The 16,312-nt window shown below is 41.7% G+C and overlaps 1 protein-coding gene across 2 annotated transcripts in view; it reads left to right on the top strand.

Annotated features, from left to right (window-relative positions):
• ATXN10 (ataxin 10) overlaps positions 1-16,312 on the top strand; it is a 166,345-nt gene that overhangs the window by 126,013 nt on the left and 24,020 nt on the right. For both annotated transcript variants that reach the window (XM_074391131.1, XM_039463070.2), the window contains exon 10: positions 6,430-6,493. In XM_074391131.1, the coding sequence (XP_074247232.1) occupies positions 6,430-6,493 (64 nt within the window). The remainder of the gene's footprint in view (positions 1-6,429; positions 6,494-16,312) is intronic.

Genomic DNA, 16,312 nt, shown 5'->3' on the forward strand with positions numbered 1-16,312 from the left:
TACAGACATTAAAAAGGTAATAAGAGATTAGTAGAAACACCTTGATGCCAAAAATTTGACAAATTAATTGATAGGAACAGTTTTCTTGCAAGAAACAAAATCAAAACTGAATCAAGGATAAATAGAATATGCATATAGCCTATATTTTAAAAAATTAAATTTGTAGTTTAAAATATTTCTACAACAAAATCTCCAGGCACACATAATTTTAGCAGTGAATTCTTCAAGCATTTAAGAAAAAAAGCATATACCCAATCTTTCTCTTTCAGAAAACAGGGGAGAGAACACTTCTCAACTTATTTTGTGAAGCCACCATTACTCTGTTCCCAAATCCAGACAAAAACTTTAAATGGGGGGAAAAAAACACAGAATAACTACAGAGCAGTGTCTCTCATGATCAGAAACATAAAAACATTTCTCAGAATATCGGTAAAGTGGATCCTGTAATACAGAAAATGATAATGTATCATGAACTATGATAGTTTATCTCAGCCACGCACTGTTGGTTTAATGTTAAAAAAGCAGACACTTTAATTCTCCCGTATTAACAGAGTAAGAGGGAGGAAACAATATGATTATCTCAATAGAGGAAAAGTGTTTGGCACAAAATTTACACTCATTCATGCTAAAATTTGCCACAAACTAACAGCATAATTGAACTTTCTCATCCTGAAAAAGGCATTTATGAAAAAAAATTCAACAGCTAATTTCATACTTAATGATGAAAGATTGCTTTGTGTTTGACATCAGGAACAAGGCAAGAATTTCTGCTCTCCCCACTCCGGTTAATAACATGCTGAAGGTCTGAAGCAACCCACTAAGCCAAGAAAATTCAGATGCATACAAATTAGAAGGAAGTAAAACTGGCTTTATTCATAAAAGAAATAGTCGTATGTGTTAATCTGGGCTTCCAGCTTTCAGAGTTAGCCCTGGGCTTGCCCAAGATGGCATCATGCCTCAGTGGAAACCTTGCCTGGAGCATTGTCACACCCTGCCTGGTCATTTGTTCCCTTCAGCATGAGGACTCTGGTTGTGGTGTTTGAGTCGGTTTTATGGAGCTATGTCATAAATATGTTTTTACCAAATATCATTTAGGCTAGAGTCAGTGTAGGAGATTTGGGTCCACCTTCGTATTGTACTCTTGCCTTCTTTTTGTATTTACCACCAATGTGAGAGCAACCGGCATAACTGAAGCTCCGTTTCCTGTCAACCTAATGTTTTCCCAAAGGAGTTTAGTTATTAGAGTTGGGCCTGTCCCCGTTGCAGAGTGCCTACTCTGGCATTATTGGCTAATGCGGGAAGGAACAGTTAGCACATCTATTTTTTGTCCTCTGTTTAGACTTCATTTCCAGAGGCTAAATGTGAATTTGTTTAAGCCAGGCTTGCTGTCTCCTGGAGATGCACTACCACGTGAAAGTGTTGACTGAGCTTGGCTCCTCAATGTGAACTGTAACTTGTGACTCACTAATTACAGGTCTGCAATCAGCTCCCAACATGTTAGTAAAGAAACAAACAACTTTCTTGTTTAATGAAGTGCTGACAGAAGAAAACTTAATTGTTTCTCTCCTGCCCCCAACGTGACCTTGACTCTTGTAGTTACAGCAGTAAACTTGGGCTTTGTAGTAACAGAATTGTATTGTCAGTCACACTTCCTGAAGGTGTCGTATTGGTGTCTACTGTTCCCAGTGACCGTAACCCTGTATTCATTCTTAAATATATAGTTGTGTATTTGTCATAATGCCACTGTCATCCTTGTCTAGAATAGGTCATTTATGTTGTAAACATTTAATGAATTTCTATAAATGGTTCCCTTGTATCCTTTCCTAACGCAGCTGTATGAATAAGAAATATTTAACCAGGAACGCATACCCTCAATTCACCCACAACTCCAGTGTAACCGTGGTTTTAAAGAACTCTTTAGTTCACCCTTATTACCTGGTTAATTATCAGTTTTTAGTGTGTGATTTCATTTCCTTCAAAGAACATCTTACCCATTTAGCATATCTCAGAGTTCTACTTTCTTTTTTGTAGAAAGTGAGATGTTTTCTATGCATCGAATAATAAGTTCTGAATACTTTTATTTCTCGCTTATCAAAAAGAGCTGGTTTTGAAAATAAATTTGAAATTTTGCCTGATGCAGGGAGGAAGTATAAATTCAGCTCTGTTGAAGTTATTATTCAATTTCGTCATGCATTTAGGAGGTACTGCCCAACTCCTTGCTCTTAAATGAACTATTTGCATTTAACACCGTGAATGTCGCCAACTACCGCCATCACTCCCAGTGCTCTTTACTGAGCGCTTACCAAGTGCTGAACACAATCACTATTTGAAGTAGGCGCTATCATCCTCATTTTGCAGAGGAGGGAACCAAGTCTCAGGGTTCCATGACTTGGCGAAGACCAGCAGGGCTCATAGCCAGGCTTTGACCCCAGCATCCTGGCTCCACAGTGCTCACTCTTAACCCCTGTGCTGCACTGCCTCCCAGTTCCATGATCCTCCCAGCATCCTTCATCTTACCTTCCAGCTTTTGCATCTGCTCCTCCCCCTGCCCAGAACACTCCTGCAGTCCCCTTTGTCTTACTTCCTGTTCATTCTTCTCAACTTAAGCTAAATGTCACTTCTTTCGGGAGGCCTTCTCTGTGAGCCCCATGCTATATGTTGTTCTGGTAGAACAAACCATGAGCGTGAAAACCAACCTCAGTCTGGCGTGAAGATGCACCCATGTTGCAGAAGGGTTTGGATCGCACATTTGCGGAGAGTTGGTGAGGATCAGTGGATTCTTTCCTTTCAGTGTCACTCACAGGGCTCTTACTTCATTTCTGCATCTCTCCTCATCTTCACCTCAGTATCAGTCAGCACACGGCAAAGGCATTTGGCATCTCTCCTTTCCTACTTGCAGACTTCACTGTGCATACCCCATCCTGCTGGTAGATGTGGGGCAGGTTATCAGAGAAGTGGGGGTGTGAGGGCTTCCGTGGGAAGCTTTGGATACAATCTCGGGTGGGATCATGACTGGCTTGGCCATAAAACTCTCCTCTGTGCTTCTCAAACACGTGAACCCCCTCCAAGACCCGCTCTCTATAGTGGCCTAACCCTCCATCCTAGTGCTTCTTAAACTATCTGTGGTGCAGATCCAGTCCTCTCTCCCTCAAACCATCCTGGACCTATGTTTGTGTAGAATATAATATAAGATAAACTACTTGAAAAATAAATCTAAAAAAAGACATAAGAATTCAAGCCCAAATTTTATCTTAAGACTCAGCCGACATCACATGGCTGTCATATTGTCAATTTCTCAGCTCCTCCCCTCAGTGTCTGTTCATACAAACTGACCGTGGTCTCCAGACCTCGCCTTGAGTAGCACTTACTAGGTAGGTGACCACAGGGAGGGGGACTTCTGAGCCTCGCTTATTTATCTGTAAAAGGGAGCCAATAATATTTACTCTTAGCATTTCAGAATTAAAGCAAGTCATTAAAGCATCTGATTGCCAGGCATATGGTAGGTATATCAGTACATATCAGTATATACCAGGTATCTACTAAATAGTACTTCACTTCCCATCCACCTTCAGTGCCTGGAAAAAGATTATAGAAGTTCGAGGATTACGAACTAGTTTATTCTCTTCTTCCTGGCCTTTGTAAAAGTAAGGATCATAAATAGATTCCTAGCAAGTCTGTGCATTAGAATCAACTGGAGATCTGGTTTCTTTCAGTGGGACCTGGAGTTTGGGATAATGTTCAGAGGACAATGCAGTTCCAGGCTTCTGTGTGCTTCTGCACATCTTAGGTTACGTATATTTCACTAGGGATGTAACGTCAAAATACTATTGAATTCTCAAAAATAACATTGTTTTATATTAATTTGTATGTTTTCGGTTTTTATAACTTTAATTTTTAAAAATTACATAAAATACAGCAGATTCCAGTCAAAATTTATACAGGGCACATTCATAGAGTCTCCATTCCTGTTTCCTCCACCCCATTCTTCTCTTTACCCTGTGGGTAACCATTATTTGTTTTTGGTTTAACCCTTCATTGTCTTCTTGTTCAGAGTATTTTAAATACCCTTTATTACACATAAGATTCTCATATAAGACTGTTAGCATGTTATATTGTGGTGACATCCTGGCGATCCTCCCACAGCAGTCCACTGGCAGTCTTCTCCACTCATATTCACAGCCCTGTAGCCGTCTACTGTGTTCGTACCATAGTTCATTTCAGCAGCCCCTGTCGGTGGAGACTTGAGTTGTTTCATAATAAGTTGTGCTGCACCCAATATCATTAGTCATCAGAAATGTGCATCAGAACCACAGTGACACACCACTTCACTTACACTGGAATGCCTAATAAAAAAGAGACAATAGCAAGTGTGTACGAGATTGTGGAGATGCTGGAACTCTCATACGTGGCTGGGTGGAAATGTAAAATTCTGCAAACACTGTGAAAACAGTCTGGCTGTTCCTCAAATGTTTATCATTGTCATATGATCTAGCAGTTTGACCCCTAGATATATACCCAAGAACAATGAATACTTACATACACTCGAAAACATGTACATGCACATTCATAGCAGCATTCTCATGATAACCTAAAGGTGGAAACAGCACAAATGTCCATTAGCGGGTAAATGGAAAAATACCGTGTGGCATATCCCTACAATGCACTGTTCACATTACTCAGCCATGAAAAGGAATGAAGCACTGACATGCTACAACAGGGAGGAACCTTGAGTGAAAGAAGCCAGGTTCCAAAGGTTGCATAGCGTTCAGATTCTAGGACTCTGTGTATAGGAAATCCAGAGCGACAGGAAGTAGGTGGATAATTGCCAAGGACTGAGAGTAGGGAAAAACAAGGAGTGACTGCCAGTGGGTACGGAGTTTCTTTTAGGGGTGAGAAAATGTTTGAAAATTTGGTCTTGCTATTGATTATGTAACTGTGAATCGACTGAAAACCACCAAATTGCACACTTTAAAGGTGTGAATTTTATGGTTTGTGATTATGTCTCAGTAAAACTGTTACTAAAAAATGAACTGGGCCAGGTGCGGTGATTACTCATGCCTGTAATCCCAGTGCTTTGGGAGACCAAGGCAGGAGGATCACTTGAGGCTGGGAGTTTGAGACCAGCCTGGGCAACATAGTGAGAACTCATCTTTACAAAAAATAAAATGACAAACTGTGCTGTAATGAATAATCTTGTGTCACACACTATTTTATGTGGTAGTGTGTTTTTGATGTGTCATTTTAGCACTGTGGTTACTGGGTCACGTGTCATTTTGCTGCTTACACCCAGTCCCCTTTCACGGGAGTTGTTACATTGATCATTCCCTCCAGCAGCCTAGGAGAGTGCGTGTTGCCCTGTGGCCTCACCAATAGCATTTCTTGTCAGACTTGGTTATTTGTTAGTCTGGCAGGTAAGAAATGTGTGTGATTATAATTTGTCTCCCTCTTACGAGCAGGTTTGGATGTTTTCTGATATCTTTGTAGTGTATTTGTATTCTTTTTGCTGCCATTTCTATTTCATATGTCTCATCTGTTTTTCTATTGTGGTGTTGGTGTCGCTTAAATTTTTTAAGTTCTTTGTATATTAAAGTATTAATCCTTTGCAAATATCTTCCAAATCTGTGATATCTTACAAATAGTTTTCCCAGTTTTCATTGGCCTTAAAAAAAAAAAAAAAAAAAAAAGCCCGGGCACGGTGGCTCACGCCTGTAATCCCAGTGCTTTGGGAAGCAGAGGCGGGTGGATCGCCTGATGTCAGGAGTTCGAGACTAGCCTGATCAACATAGTGAAACCCCATCTCTACTAAAAATATAAAAAGTCAGCTGGGCATGGTAGCGGGCACCTGTAATCCCAGCTACTCGGGAGGCCGAGGCAGGGGAATCACTTGAACATGGGAAGTAGAGGTTGCAGTGAGCTGAGATTGTGCCATTGCATTCAGCCTGGGCAGTGAGAGTGAGATTCCATGTCAAAAAAAAAAAAAAAGTCAAATTTTAAAACCTTTTCCCTGTTGCTTCCAGATTGAATCATAGTTAGGAAAGCTTTTCCTGTTGCCAGCTTAGAAAAGGAATGCACCCATGTTTTTTTCTAGTGCCAATTTTTTTCATTCTTTACGTTTAGATCTTAGATCCATCTGGAGTTTATCCTGGTGAACAAGGTTAGGAAATGATCTACTTGCATTCTTTTTTATGTGGCTACCCAATTGCCCCAACATTTTTTTTTTTTTTAATTCCAGTAAAAAGAAAATAAAGTATCACTTTTTGTTTACATGTCTGTTTTATATAGTTCTGGGTTACTATCGGTATTTCAGGTAATTATGCAAACAATATTATGACACTGAGTGAGAAAACGCAAAAGGAACAACAAGTCATCTGTAATGTCTGACTGTAGCCATGCTGTTTTCAATGTATAACTCGTCTTCTTTCTTTCTAGGTCAATGAGCTGGATGGTATCCCGTTGATCCTGGACAACTGCAGCGTCAGTGACAGTAACCCCTGTATCCTTGCATGTGAGTGACCATGCACTAGTCTACAGCCAGGGCCTCAGCAAAGCAAGTCCCTTTCCTTGTGTTCTTTCAGTATGGAGCTGGCTCCCTGGCTTGTTCACTTGTCCTGAGAACCAGATCATTTTCTCAGAGTTGTGGTGCTAGAATAGCACTTCTGCAACCTTTGTACTACGGTCAGCTGATTTCCTCAAGGCGAATAAGACATTTCAAATGGGCATGTGGCTGAAAAGCACTTAAAAACCTGGGGCAGAGGCAGCCCATGCAAGGCCTGTGCGGCACATCACCAGTGTCACATTTCCCGTGTGTGGTCTTCAGAGCAAACGTGAACAATTGTGTATTGTTTTGCTGTAGAGATTCTGAATATTCAGTCCCTTGGAAGAACTATTTTAACAAGGGTTTGGCAACATAGAAACATGGGGAGCACTCTGGCTCCCTAGCAAGAGGAAGGAGTACTTCAGTGGTGCTGAACTCTCGTCTTCAGAGGGGTCGTCCTGCTGCCCTCTGCTGCAGAAGCTGGGAGCTTTGGCTCTTGCCCTAGCTTGAGGTGGCCACCCTTGCTGGAGGGTGTTCTGCAGGGACCCTGCTTTTTCCCTACCACTGCAAGTAATTGTACTATACAAAGCTAACCTAGCACAGTGGTGAGTAACCAGAGACCAGATACAGCTTGTTTAGATTTGAGATAAAACCTGCTGTTTAATTTCAGGACCTTCCCTGGTGGGAGCCATACTCAGCTGTGTCCCTTGTCCTGGTCACTGCGTGGCCCTGGGCTCATTACATGAGGGTGGGGCGGGGCAGGGGGGAATAAGGCTACCACAAGGACTTCAGGAGTGTAGCCTGCAGGAGGCAGTGAGGAGCGCAGCCTAGCACTGCCTGAGGAGGGGGTCATTTTAAAAATCAGACTCTTTGCGCTTTGGCTTCTGCCAAGAAGAGAAAAGGAGCTGATGAAAATCGTGTGTTTCAAAGTAAGTAGACTGAGCAGTGCTTATTGTTTGTGCTGTGGTACTGTCATTTGTCTGATTAGCAATAGAAAACAATCTTATTTTAAAGAGCATAGTAGCTGGTAAGTTCGGTCAGGAAAAGAGAAATACACAGCCTCAGAAGAAGACTCTTCAGGGTAAAGCGAGTTGGTTCAGTGCCCTGGCATTGTGGTGAGTCCCGTAGGCTGTGTTCATTAAAGAGTGTTGGGATTTTTTTAGCCCCCAAAAAAGGAAAGAAAAAAGAAGAAAGCTTCCGGTCACAGGAAAGCAGTACAGGAACGTACAGGTACAACTGCAGATGTTGCATTTCCCAATGAAAAGGATGATTTATTATGAAAAAAGAAATTCACACACAGTTTATTTTGAGTGAATTCCCTGAATTGACCTTAAGACCAAAAAATAAAAAGACTCTTGTCCACGAGCACGTCGTAGGCCCACAGGTGCTCACAGCACCCTCCACATTGGGGTCCTCCTTGCCAGATGGCCATTCATTCATTCACTTCTTCCTCCAGGAAACTTGGATTCAGTCCCTCTTGTGTGGTTACACCCATTGCCGTACCGAACCCTGACAACACCATGAAGCAGATACTGTTATCGTCATCCCTATGTTGTAGATGACAAAATAAAACTGAGTCTCTAGTCTGCCCAGAGGTCAGAACCAGATTTTAAACATGAAAGTGCCTGACCCTTAGCCCTTTCCCCACACTGACCTCTTACAAGTCACTGGGAGGAGACAGAGCACTTGCAGAGAACCACATAAACATGTTCATGTAGTGGAGAAATGATTCAGGCTTACACATTTAAAAATGTATATGAATAGCTGTATCGTTAGCTAGATAACTGGCTTTTAGAATGATAATCAGTGAAACATTGCAAGATCACGGAATCTCTTTTGAATCATTAAGAAAAGTTAAAATACCACAAACATCTTTGGTGTTAATGTGTATTCAGTAATTCTTTGGAGTTTTATTTATTAAGCCTACCAGATTTTAAAGGCATATAAAATGTAGTAAGATATGAGACACATAGTGAAATATCAGCACAAAGGGAGAATGATAGTTGAATGGTCAGAAATGAAAAAGCATTACAGCCTAGAGATTCCGTTTTTAGATGTGAGCTCTAAATTAAAACCTGGCCTTCATAGTACTAAAGCAAATAAGGACATGATACAGATTACAGAATTTACCTTATTCCATAGGTCAGTCCACACTGATGCTCCTTCCACACTGTTCTCAGAGAATTATCCAGTGATTCTGACTTTACTCCTCACTTCCCATTCACTCTTTTTCCCCATTTTGTGCTTTTTTTCTTTTTCTTTTTTTTAATTCATGAAAATAATACATCTATATGGGGGTTTTTAAATATCAAAAGGTATTCCGTAAGGGAACAATGTCTCTAGCTCCACTTTCTACACTTTCTGATTCACTCTCTTCTTCTGGTAGCTACTTTTGTATATCTAAATAATATGCTTTGCTGCTTTTTCTTGATACATCAAGTTTCGGTGTGACCTGTTTATATTTAATAGGAGCATCGAGCTTCTGTACACCACCTCCTTCCTTCCCTACCTCATGCTTCCACTGGAGTTAGGACTGCACATCCTGTTCCCTGTTGCCCACCCTGGGGATGAGGCTTAGCATCTTCTAAAGTGTTTGCTATTTGAGGGTGTGTGTGTGTGTGTGTGTGTGTGTGTGTGTGTGTGTGTGTGTGTGTACGTACATTACAATGTGCTTGGTCAAGCCTTTTGCCCATTGGGATATTTTTCTTTATTATTTGTTTGTTAAGTTCTTTGTCAGCTATATGTGTTGCTAATATTTTCTCTTTCCTGTTCTGTGATTGTCTTCTCATTTTCTTTTTAGTTTCTTTTGAATAACAGACGTTCTTAACTTTTATTCAAATTTATCACTTTTCCTTTATGGTTAGGGTGTTCTGCACATGTATCTTGTTTTAAGAAGTACTTCTTTACCCTGAAGTTATGATGTCCCCACGGGATAGCTGCAGATAATATATTATCTTTTGAATGCTTTATAGTTTTACCTTTTATATAAAAGTCTGCAATTCATTTAGAGGCAGCCTTTTGTGTATGGAATGTGTTAGGGTCTATTTCTGCTCTCTACATTTCAGGGTAATTGTCCTGGCCCTAGTTACTGAAAAGAACATGCTTTTGTTCCCTGTAGTGCACCCTTTATCAGAAATATTCGTGTAAGTTTGGGTCTGTTTGTGGACTCTGCTTTCTTTTCCGTTCATCTTTTTTGTCTATCTCTGCACCAATATGATGGTCTTAACGACTATAGCTTTATCAAGGTATCAAGAGGTGAAACTCAAATAAAGTCAGTTCTTCCAATTTGTCTCTTCTTTTTGAACAGGTTAGGACTATTTTTGGCCATTTAAGTTTTTCCATAAAAGTTTTAGAATCAGCTTATTAAATTCACATTTGGTCATGTGCACACGCACATACATACATATACCTGTACACATACATATACCTGTACACATACAAATATCTCATGCACCACTAACAAAAGCAATTTAAAACCCTTACATACTGAGTTATTCACTGAAATTGCATTGACTAAAATGAATTTGATGAGAGTTGACGTACAATACTGAGTTTCCACCCCGTGAACGTTTTATATCTGTCCACTTATTTAGGATTATTAATTTGCAGGGTTTTTTTTGTTTGTTTTGTTTTTTGTTTTTTTTTTTTGAGACGGAGTTTCGCTCTTGTTACCCAGGCTGGAGTGCAATAGCGCGATCTCGGCTCACCGCAACCTCCGCCTCCTGGGTTCAGGCAATTCTCCTGCCTCAGCCTCCTGAGTAGCTGGGATTACAGGCACGCGCCACCACGCCCGGCTAATTTTTTGTATTTTTAGTAGAGACGGGGTTTCACCATGTTGACCAGGTTGGTCTCGATCTCTTGACCTTGTGATCCACCCGCCTCGGCCTCCCAAAGTGCTGGGATTACAGGCTTGAGCCACCGCGCCCGGCAATTTGCAGTTTTACTCTTTTCTGTATACTTCTTGAACTCCATTGCATGGATTTTGGTATGTATTATTTTGTTGCCATTCATTAAAATATGTTTTTCAGTTTTTGGTATACCTTCTTTTTTGACCCGTGGATTATTAGAAATCCATTTCTAAACAATTCAGAATTGTTTAGTTATCTTTTGGAGCTTGATTTCTGGTATAAATGCATTGTGATCAAATAGCACCTACTTGATAGCCTCTGCTTTATGAAATGTATTGAGACTTGGTTTATGACCTAGTAATATGGTCGTTTTTGCAAATATTCTATGTGAGCGTGAAAAGCACGTCTGTTTTCCAGTATGGGGGTATAGTAATTTATATACATACATTAGGTCAAGTTTGTAAATGGTGGTGTTTAAAACTTTTATGTTTTTACTTATATTTTTGTCTACTTTGATTTATCAGTTAAAGAGAGAGATGTTTTAAAATAGCCTATGCTTGTGAATTCATCTAATTTTCTTTTCATTATATAAATTTTCCCTTTATATGTTTTGAGGCAAGGTTTTTAGGTAAAGGTGTATACTAGGTCCTCAGAAATAGTCCTGTTATCATTATGAAGTGACTCTCTTTATCTCTAAAAATTATTTTCTGCCTCATATTAATATAGCTGTCCTGGCTTGCTTTGGATTGGTATTTACATGGTATAATTTTATCAGTCCTTTTATGCTCAACCTTTCTGTCTGAGATGTGTTTCTTGTATAAAGTACATACAGTCAGGTGCCACATAGTAATGTTTTGGTCAACACAGACCTATATTCAAACTTGGTCTCTTAAGGCTATAATAGTGTATTTTTACTGTACCTTTTCTATGTTTAGATCCACAAATACTTATTGCATCACAGTTGCCTACAGCATATTAAGTGCAGTTACGTGCTGTTTAAATGTTCTTTTAAAACCAAAATCAGAGGAATGATCCTCTCTGACTCTCCCATTTCCCACCCCGCCTTGCATAAGCTCTGTTCACAGAGCCTCCTGGACTGCCCATCATCCTCAAACTGGGCCTAGTCTGTCACATTCTGAAAGGTCCTCTTCATCTGTGTCCACTGTCATTCTACCCTTCCTCAGTATTCCCCAGGCACACCGACCCCTCTAAGTTCCCGCGTGAAGGCAGCCGTCTGAGCACAACTCCACCTGTGCTCCTCCTGGGCTCGGTCATCCTCGTGCTTCACACCCAGCGTCCTGTGTCTCTTCTCTCAAGTCCCAGCCCACACGGGGGCTCCCGCCAATCCCTGCCAAAACTTGCTGTGTTCCTTCAGCTCATCACAGGTTATTGTTAGATATGTGTGCATTTATGTCTGGATTACCTGCTGGATCAGGTTTTTTTGGTTCCAGTCTGCTCTGATAGGCCAGCCTGGATTTCCTAACCCCTAGGGTGGCCGAGAAAGAGGAATCTTGTACACAGTCCTGACTGCAGATGTCCCGTGGGGCACGGGATCAATTTTTCTGTTTCTCCTCAGTATAAATATACCATTGTCTCGCATGTAGTAGATACAGAAAACGTTTCTTAGACACCTGATACCTGAATGGAAAAGGAACGAACGGACGAATGGGCAGACAGCAGCTCGGGGAAGTACGTGCGTGCGTCCGTGCGTCCGTGCGTGCGTGCGTGCGTGTGTACTTATTTATTTACTTATTTGGTGGGGAGAAGGTGGTTCTACGCCCAGGAGAAATTTCTCCTATGGGTTCTTTGACTCTGGTAAATTAAGTATGCTTGGTTTGTCAGTCATATTATTTAAAATTTGGTCTAACCCATTTTTCTAGTAATTAACACCAAGCTTTCATTGTACTTTGATTTTTGTATTTTGTGTTAGAAAGTGGTAAGATATTTTGGGCATGCTAAGACTAGGAATCGGTGTTAATGTCGAATATCCACTAATAACAGTATCACTCTTCTCTGAGCACTCTGGATAATATCCTCCTTGGAATAAGGGTGAGGCCTGGGATGCCTTTGGATAGAAGTCCACCCGTGCCCCACGGGACATCTGCAGTCAGGACTGTGTACAAGATTCCTCTTTCTCAGCCACCCTAGGGGTTAGGAAATCCAGGCTGGCCTATCAGAGCAGACTGGAACCAAAAACTGCCCCAGGGTAGGGGATGGGGCTAGAAGGGTTCCTTTTCCATTTCTCAGAGGTAGCTTTTCGAGACTACTGGGGATTTCCAAATCCAGGGAAAAGGTACCAGCTCCAAGGGAAAGCTTAACTCTGAAGGACCGCCCTGGCTGCTGCTGCCGCAGGGACACGAGCCCAGCTAGCGCCCAGCTGTTCACTCACCCAGCTCACTTTTGGGTCACCCACAGTAATGACACAGTAGCCAATGCCATCGGAAAATTCCAGCTCTGCTACCACAGAGGCAATTTCTTATTTGTCAGTTTATTGTGGGATTTTTTTGTTGTTGTTGTTTCCAAATAGAAACAGCTGAACTTTATTTGAAGTGTTTTTCTTTCATTCTTTTTTGATCTGTGTTTTGATCTGTTGTCCTTGATGTGGGGTTTTTTTTTCCATATTGTTTTTATTGGGGGAGGGGGCAGGGACAGGGATAGAATGAGAATCCAGACTGGGTCACTTTGGTTTTTTTTTTTCTTCTTCTTCTTTTTCATTTCTTTTTAAAATTGAAACACCTAATAGAATTTACTTCCATACAGAAATAGAATTTACTTCCATACAGAAATGTAAGTTTATAGGAATACTCACTGAACAGTAGTTTTCCCAGTAATTCTATGCTGAGGAAGAATGGCACAGTGGCAAGGGCATCAGCCCTTTGGCCAGGCAGACCCACACTCAAGTTCTGCCACTTCTTAATTTCCGAGCATTGCACCCAATCTCTGTATGTTTTATCTTTGTCTGTAAAATGGGACCTACCCTGACAGGGTTATGGTGAGTGTGAAATGTTACCATGCTTATAAAGTGCCCAGAAATAGTTTCTCAACAGTTAAGTATTTTTGTACAAATATCCCATGTAGCTGTTCATTCCTATGAGAAAGGTAAATTTTCATCTGTGATTGCACTGTGAATCAATGGTGAAACTCAAATAATAATATCACCAAACAGGATAGAGTCCAGAAACAGATTCACACACACACAACAAAAGCCTCACTGAAGTTCACTGAGAAAAGGATAGTTTTTCCCATAAATGGTGCTGGACCAATTTATTGTCCATAATGGGGGAAAAATGACCTGGGACTCCTAACTCACACCATTCAGAAATGTTAATTCAAGAAGAATTGTAGACCTTAGTGTGAATGGTGAAAGAGTTTCTAGAAGAATCACGGGAGACTTTGGTTATTGTCTTGGATTGGGCTGGGGTTTCTTAAACAAGGCACATAAAACCTACCTAAAAAGCCGTAACTGTGAGAGAAAAGACTTTGAAATTATGTTTGCATACATCTGACAAAGGATAAGGACTTCTACAGAACAACAGGAAAAGAAACAATTCAGTTTTAAAAATGGACAAAAGACTTTCATGCCATTTCACAAGAGAAGAAATCCAGATGGTCAGTAAGCATATGGAATGAGTTCAGCATCATTAGTCATCAGGGAAGTGCAGATTTAATCCACAGCAAGTAACCACTAGACCCCACCAGAATGGCTAATAAAAGCCTCAGCGGTACTCAGTGATGGCAAGGATGTGGAGCAGACTGAACTTTAATACACAATGATGGGATGTAAATAGGAAGAATTGCTTTGGAAAGCTTTTTAGTTGGGAGTGTCTGTTAATGTCAAACATATACCTGTCCTGTGAACCAGCAGCTCCACTCTAGTATATACCCCAAGAGAAATGCATATACCTGTTTGTTAGAACAAGAGTCCCCATGTCCCCAGCCACAGATCTAGTACTGGGCAGCACAGCAGATGAGTGAGCATCACCACCTGAACTCCATCACCCTTCAAATCAGCACAAGGTGAGCGAGCATCACCACCCGAGCTCCGTCTCCCATCAGATCAGCAGGAGATGAGCGAGCATCACCACCTGAACTCCATCACCCATCAAATCAGCACGAGGTGAGCGAGCATCACCACCTGAACTCCATCACCCATCAAATCAGCAGGAGATGAGCGAGCATCACCACCTGAGCTCCATCACCCATCAAATCAGCACGAGGTGAGCGAGCATCACCACCTGAGCTCTGTCACCCATCAAATCAGCACGAGGTGAGCGAGCATCACCACCTGAGCTCCATCACCCATCAAATCAGCAGATGAGCAAGCATCACCACCTGAGCTCTGTCTCCCATCAGATCAGCAGGAGGTGAGCCAGCATCACCACCTGAGCTCCGTCTCCCATCAGATCAGCAGGAGATGAGCGAGCATCACCACCTGAGCTCTGTCTAACATCAAATCAGCACGAGGTGAGTGAGCATCACCACTTGCGCTCTGTCTCTTGTCAGATCAGCGACAGCATTAGATTCTCATAGGAGCATCAACCCTATTGTGAACTTGCACATGTGAGGGGTCTAGGTTGCATGCTCCTTATAATGCCTGATGATTTGAGGTGGAACACTTTCATCTGAAACCACACACCCCCCAACCCATCAAGGAAAAATTGTCTTCCATGAAACCAGTCCCTGGTGCCAAAAAGACTGGGGACTGCTGCATTAGATGTGCAGGAGTGCTCACAGCAGCCTTATTCTTCAGAGCCCCAAAGTGGAAGTAACCCAGATGTGCAGTGGTGGGATAGGGAGTTTAACTGTGGTGTGTTTATGTCATGGAATACTATACAGCAGTAAAGAGGAGTGATACTAGCCTTATACTGAATGAAAGAAGCCAGATTCAAAAAGACCATGTACTGTACAATTCATCTACGTGAAGTTCAGAAACAGGATTCATCTATGGTAATGGAAGTCAGAATAATAGTTATGTGGGGTAGAAGTGTAGGGATTGGCAGGGGAGGAGGGTGCTGGACATGTTTGAAGTCTTCCTCTGGGAGTCACGTGGAAGTACGCATATGAAAGAACTTACCTGAGGTGAGCAGTGCAGGTAGGACGTTCTGCTGCACTCGTGTTAAAATTGTTTAATTCATTTATTGAAGGCTTTCTGTATGCCAGATCTGGTGCTACATTTTCAGAATAGCTCTCTGGGTTTTTTGTCTTCACATCGTCCCTCCCTTCCTCCTTTGCTTCCTTCTCCCTCCCCCCTTTCATGATGTCGCGGAAATAGTCCTCTTTGTTGGGAAAACTTGTTTACATTTTACAAGGGAGAAAATGAAAGCTCAGAGAGTTACAGTAGCTGGTCCAAGCTCTCCCAGCTTGTGTTTGATGGCTGGGGTGTAAGCCCAGCTTTCTCTGACTCCAGGGCATTGGTCCCAATTCAGCCGTCTACACTCCACACAGGTCCTTCGTTCATGTGAAGGATTAATGTCCAGTGTTTTTTTCCATTTTAATTCCTTGAGGGACAGGTGACTACACATCTGTGTTGGATACAAAATCTTTCATTAATCCTACTGAGCATCTAGCACACAGCAACCACTCAATAAAATTTACTGCCTGGTGGGACATGGTGGCTCATGCCTGTAATCCCAGCTCTTTGGGAGGCTGAGATGGGTGGGTTGCTTGAGGTCAGGAGTTCGAGATCAGCCTAGCCAATAAGGTGAAACCCTGTCTCTGCTTTAAAAAAAAAAAAAAATGCCAGGCATGGTGGCATGCACTTGTAGTCCCAGCTGCTTGGGAGGCTGAGGCAGGAGAATTGCTTGAACCGGGAGATGCAGGTTGTAGTGAGCTATTGTGCCCTTGCACTCCAGCCTGGGCATTGCAGCAAGACTGTGTCTCAAAAAAAAAAAAAAAAAAAAAAAAAAAAAAAAAATTCACTGCCCTGTTT

The sequence above is a fragment of the Saimiri boliviensis genome, chromosome 21 (assembly GCF_048565385.1).
Source record: "Saimiri boliviensis isolate mSaiBol1 chromosome 21, mSaiBol1.pri, whole genome shotgun sequence".
In the NCBI taxonomy this organism is placed as follows: domain Eukaryota; kingdom Metazoa; phylum Chordata; class Mammalia; order Primates; family Cebidae; genus Saimiri; species Saimiri boliviensis.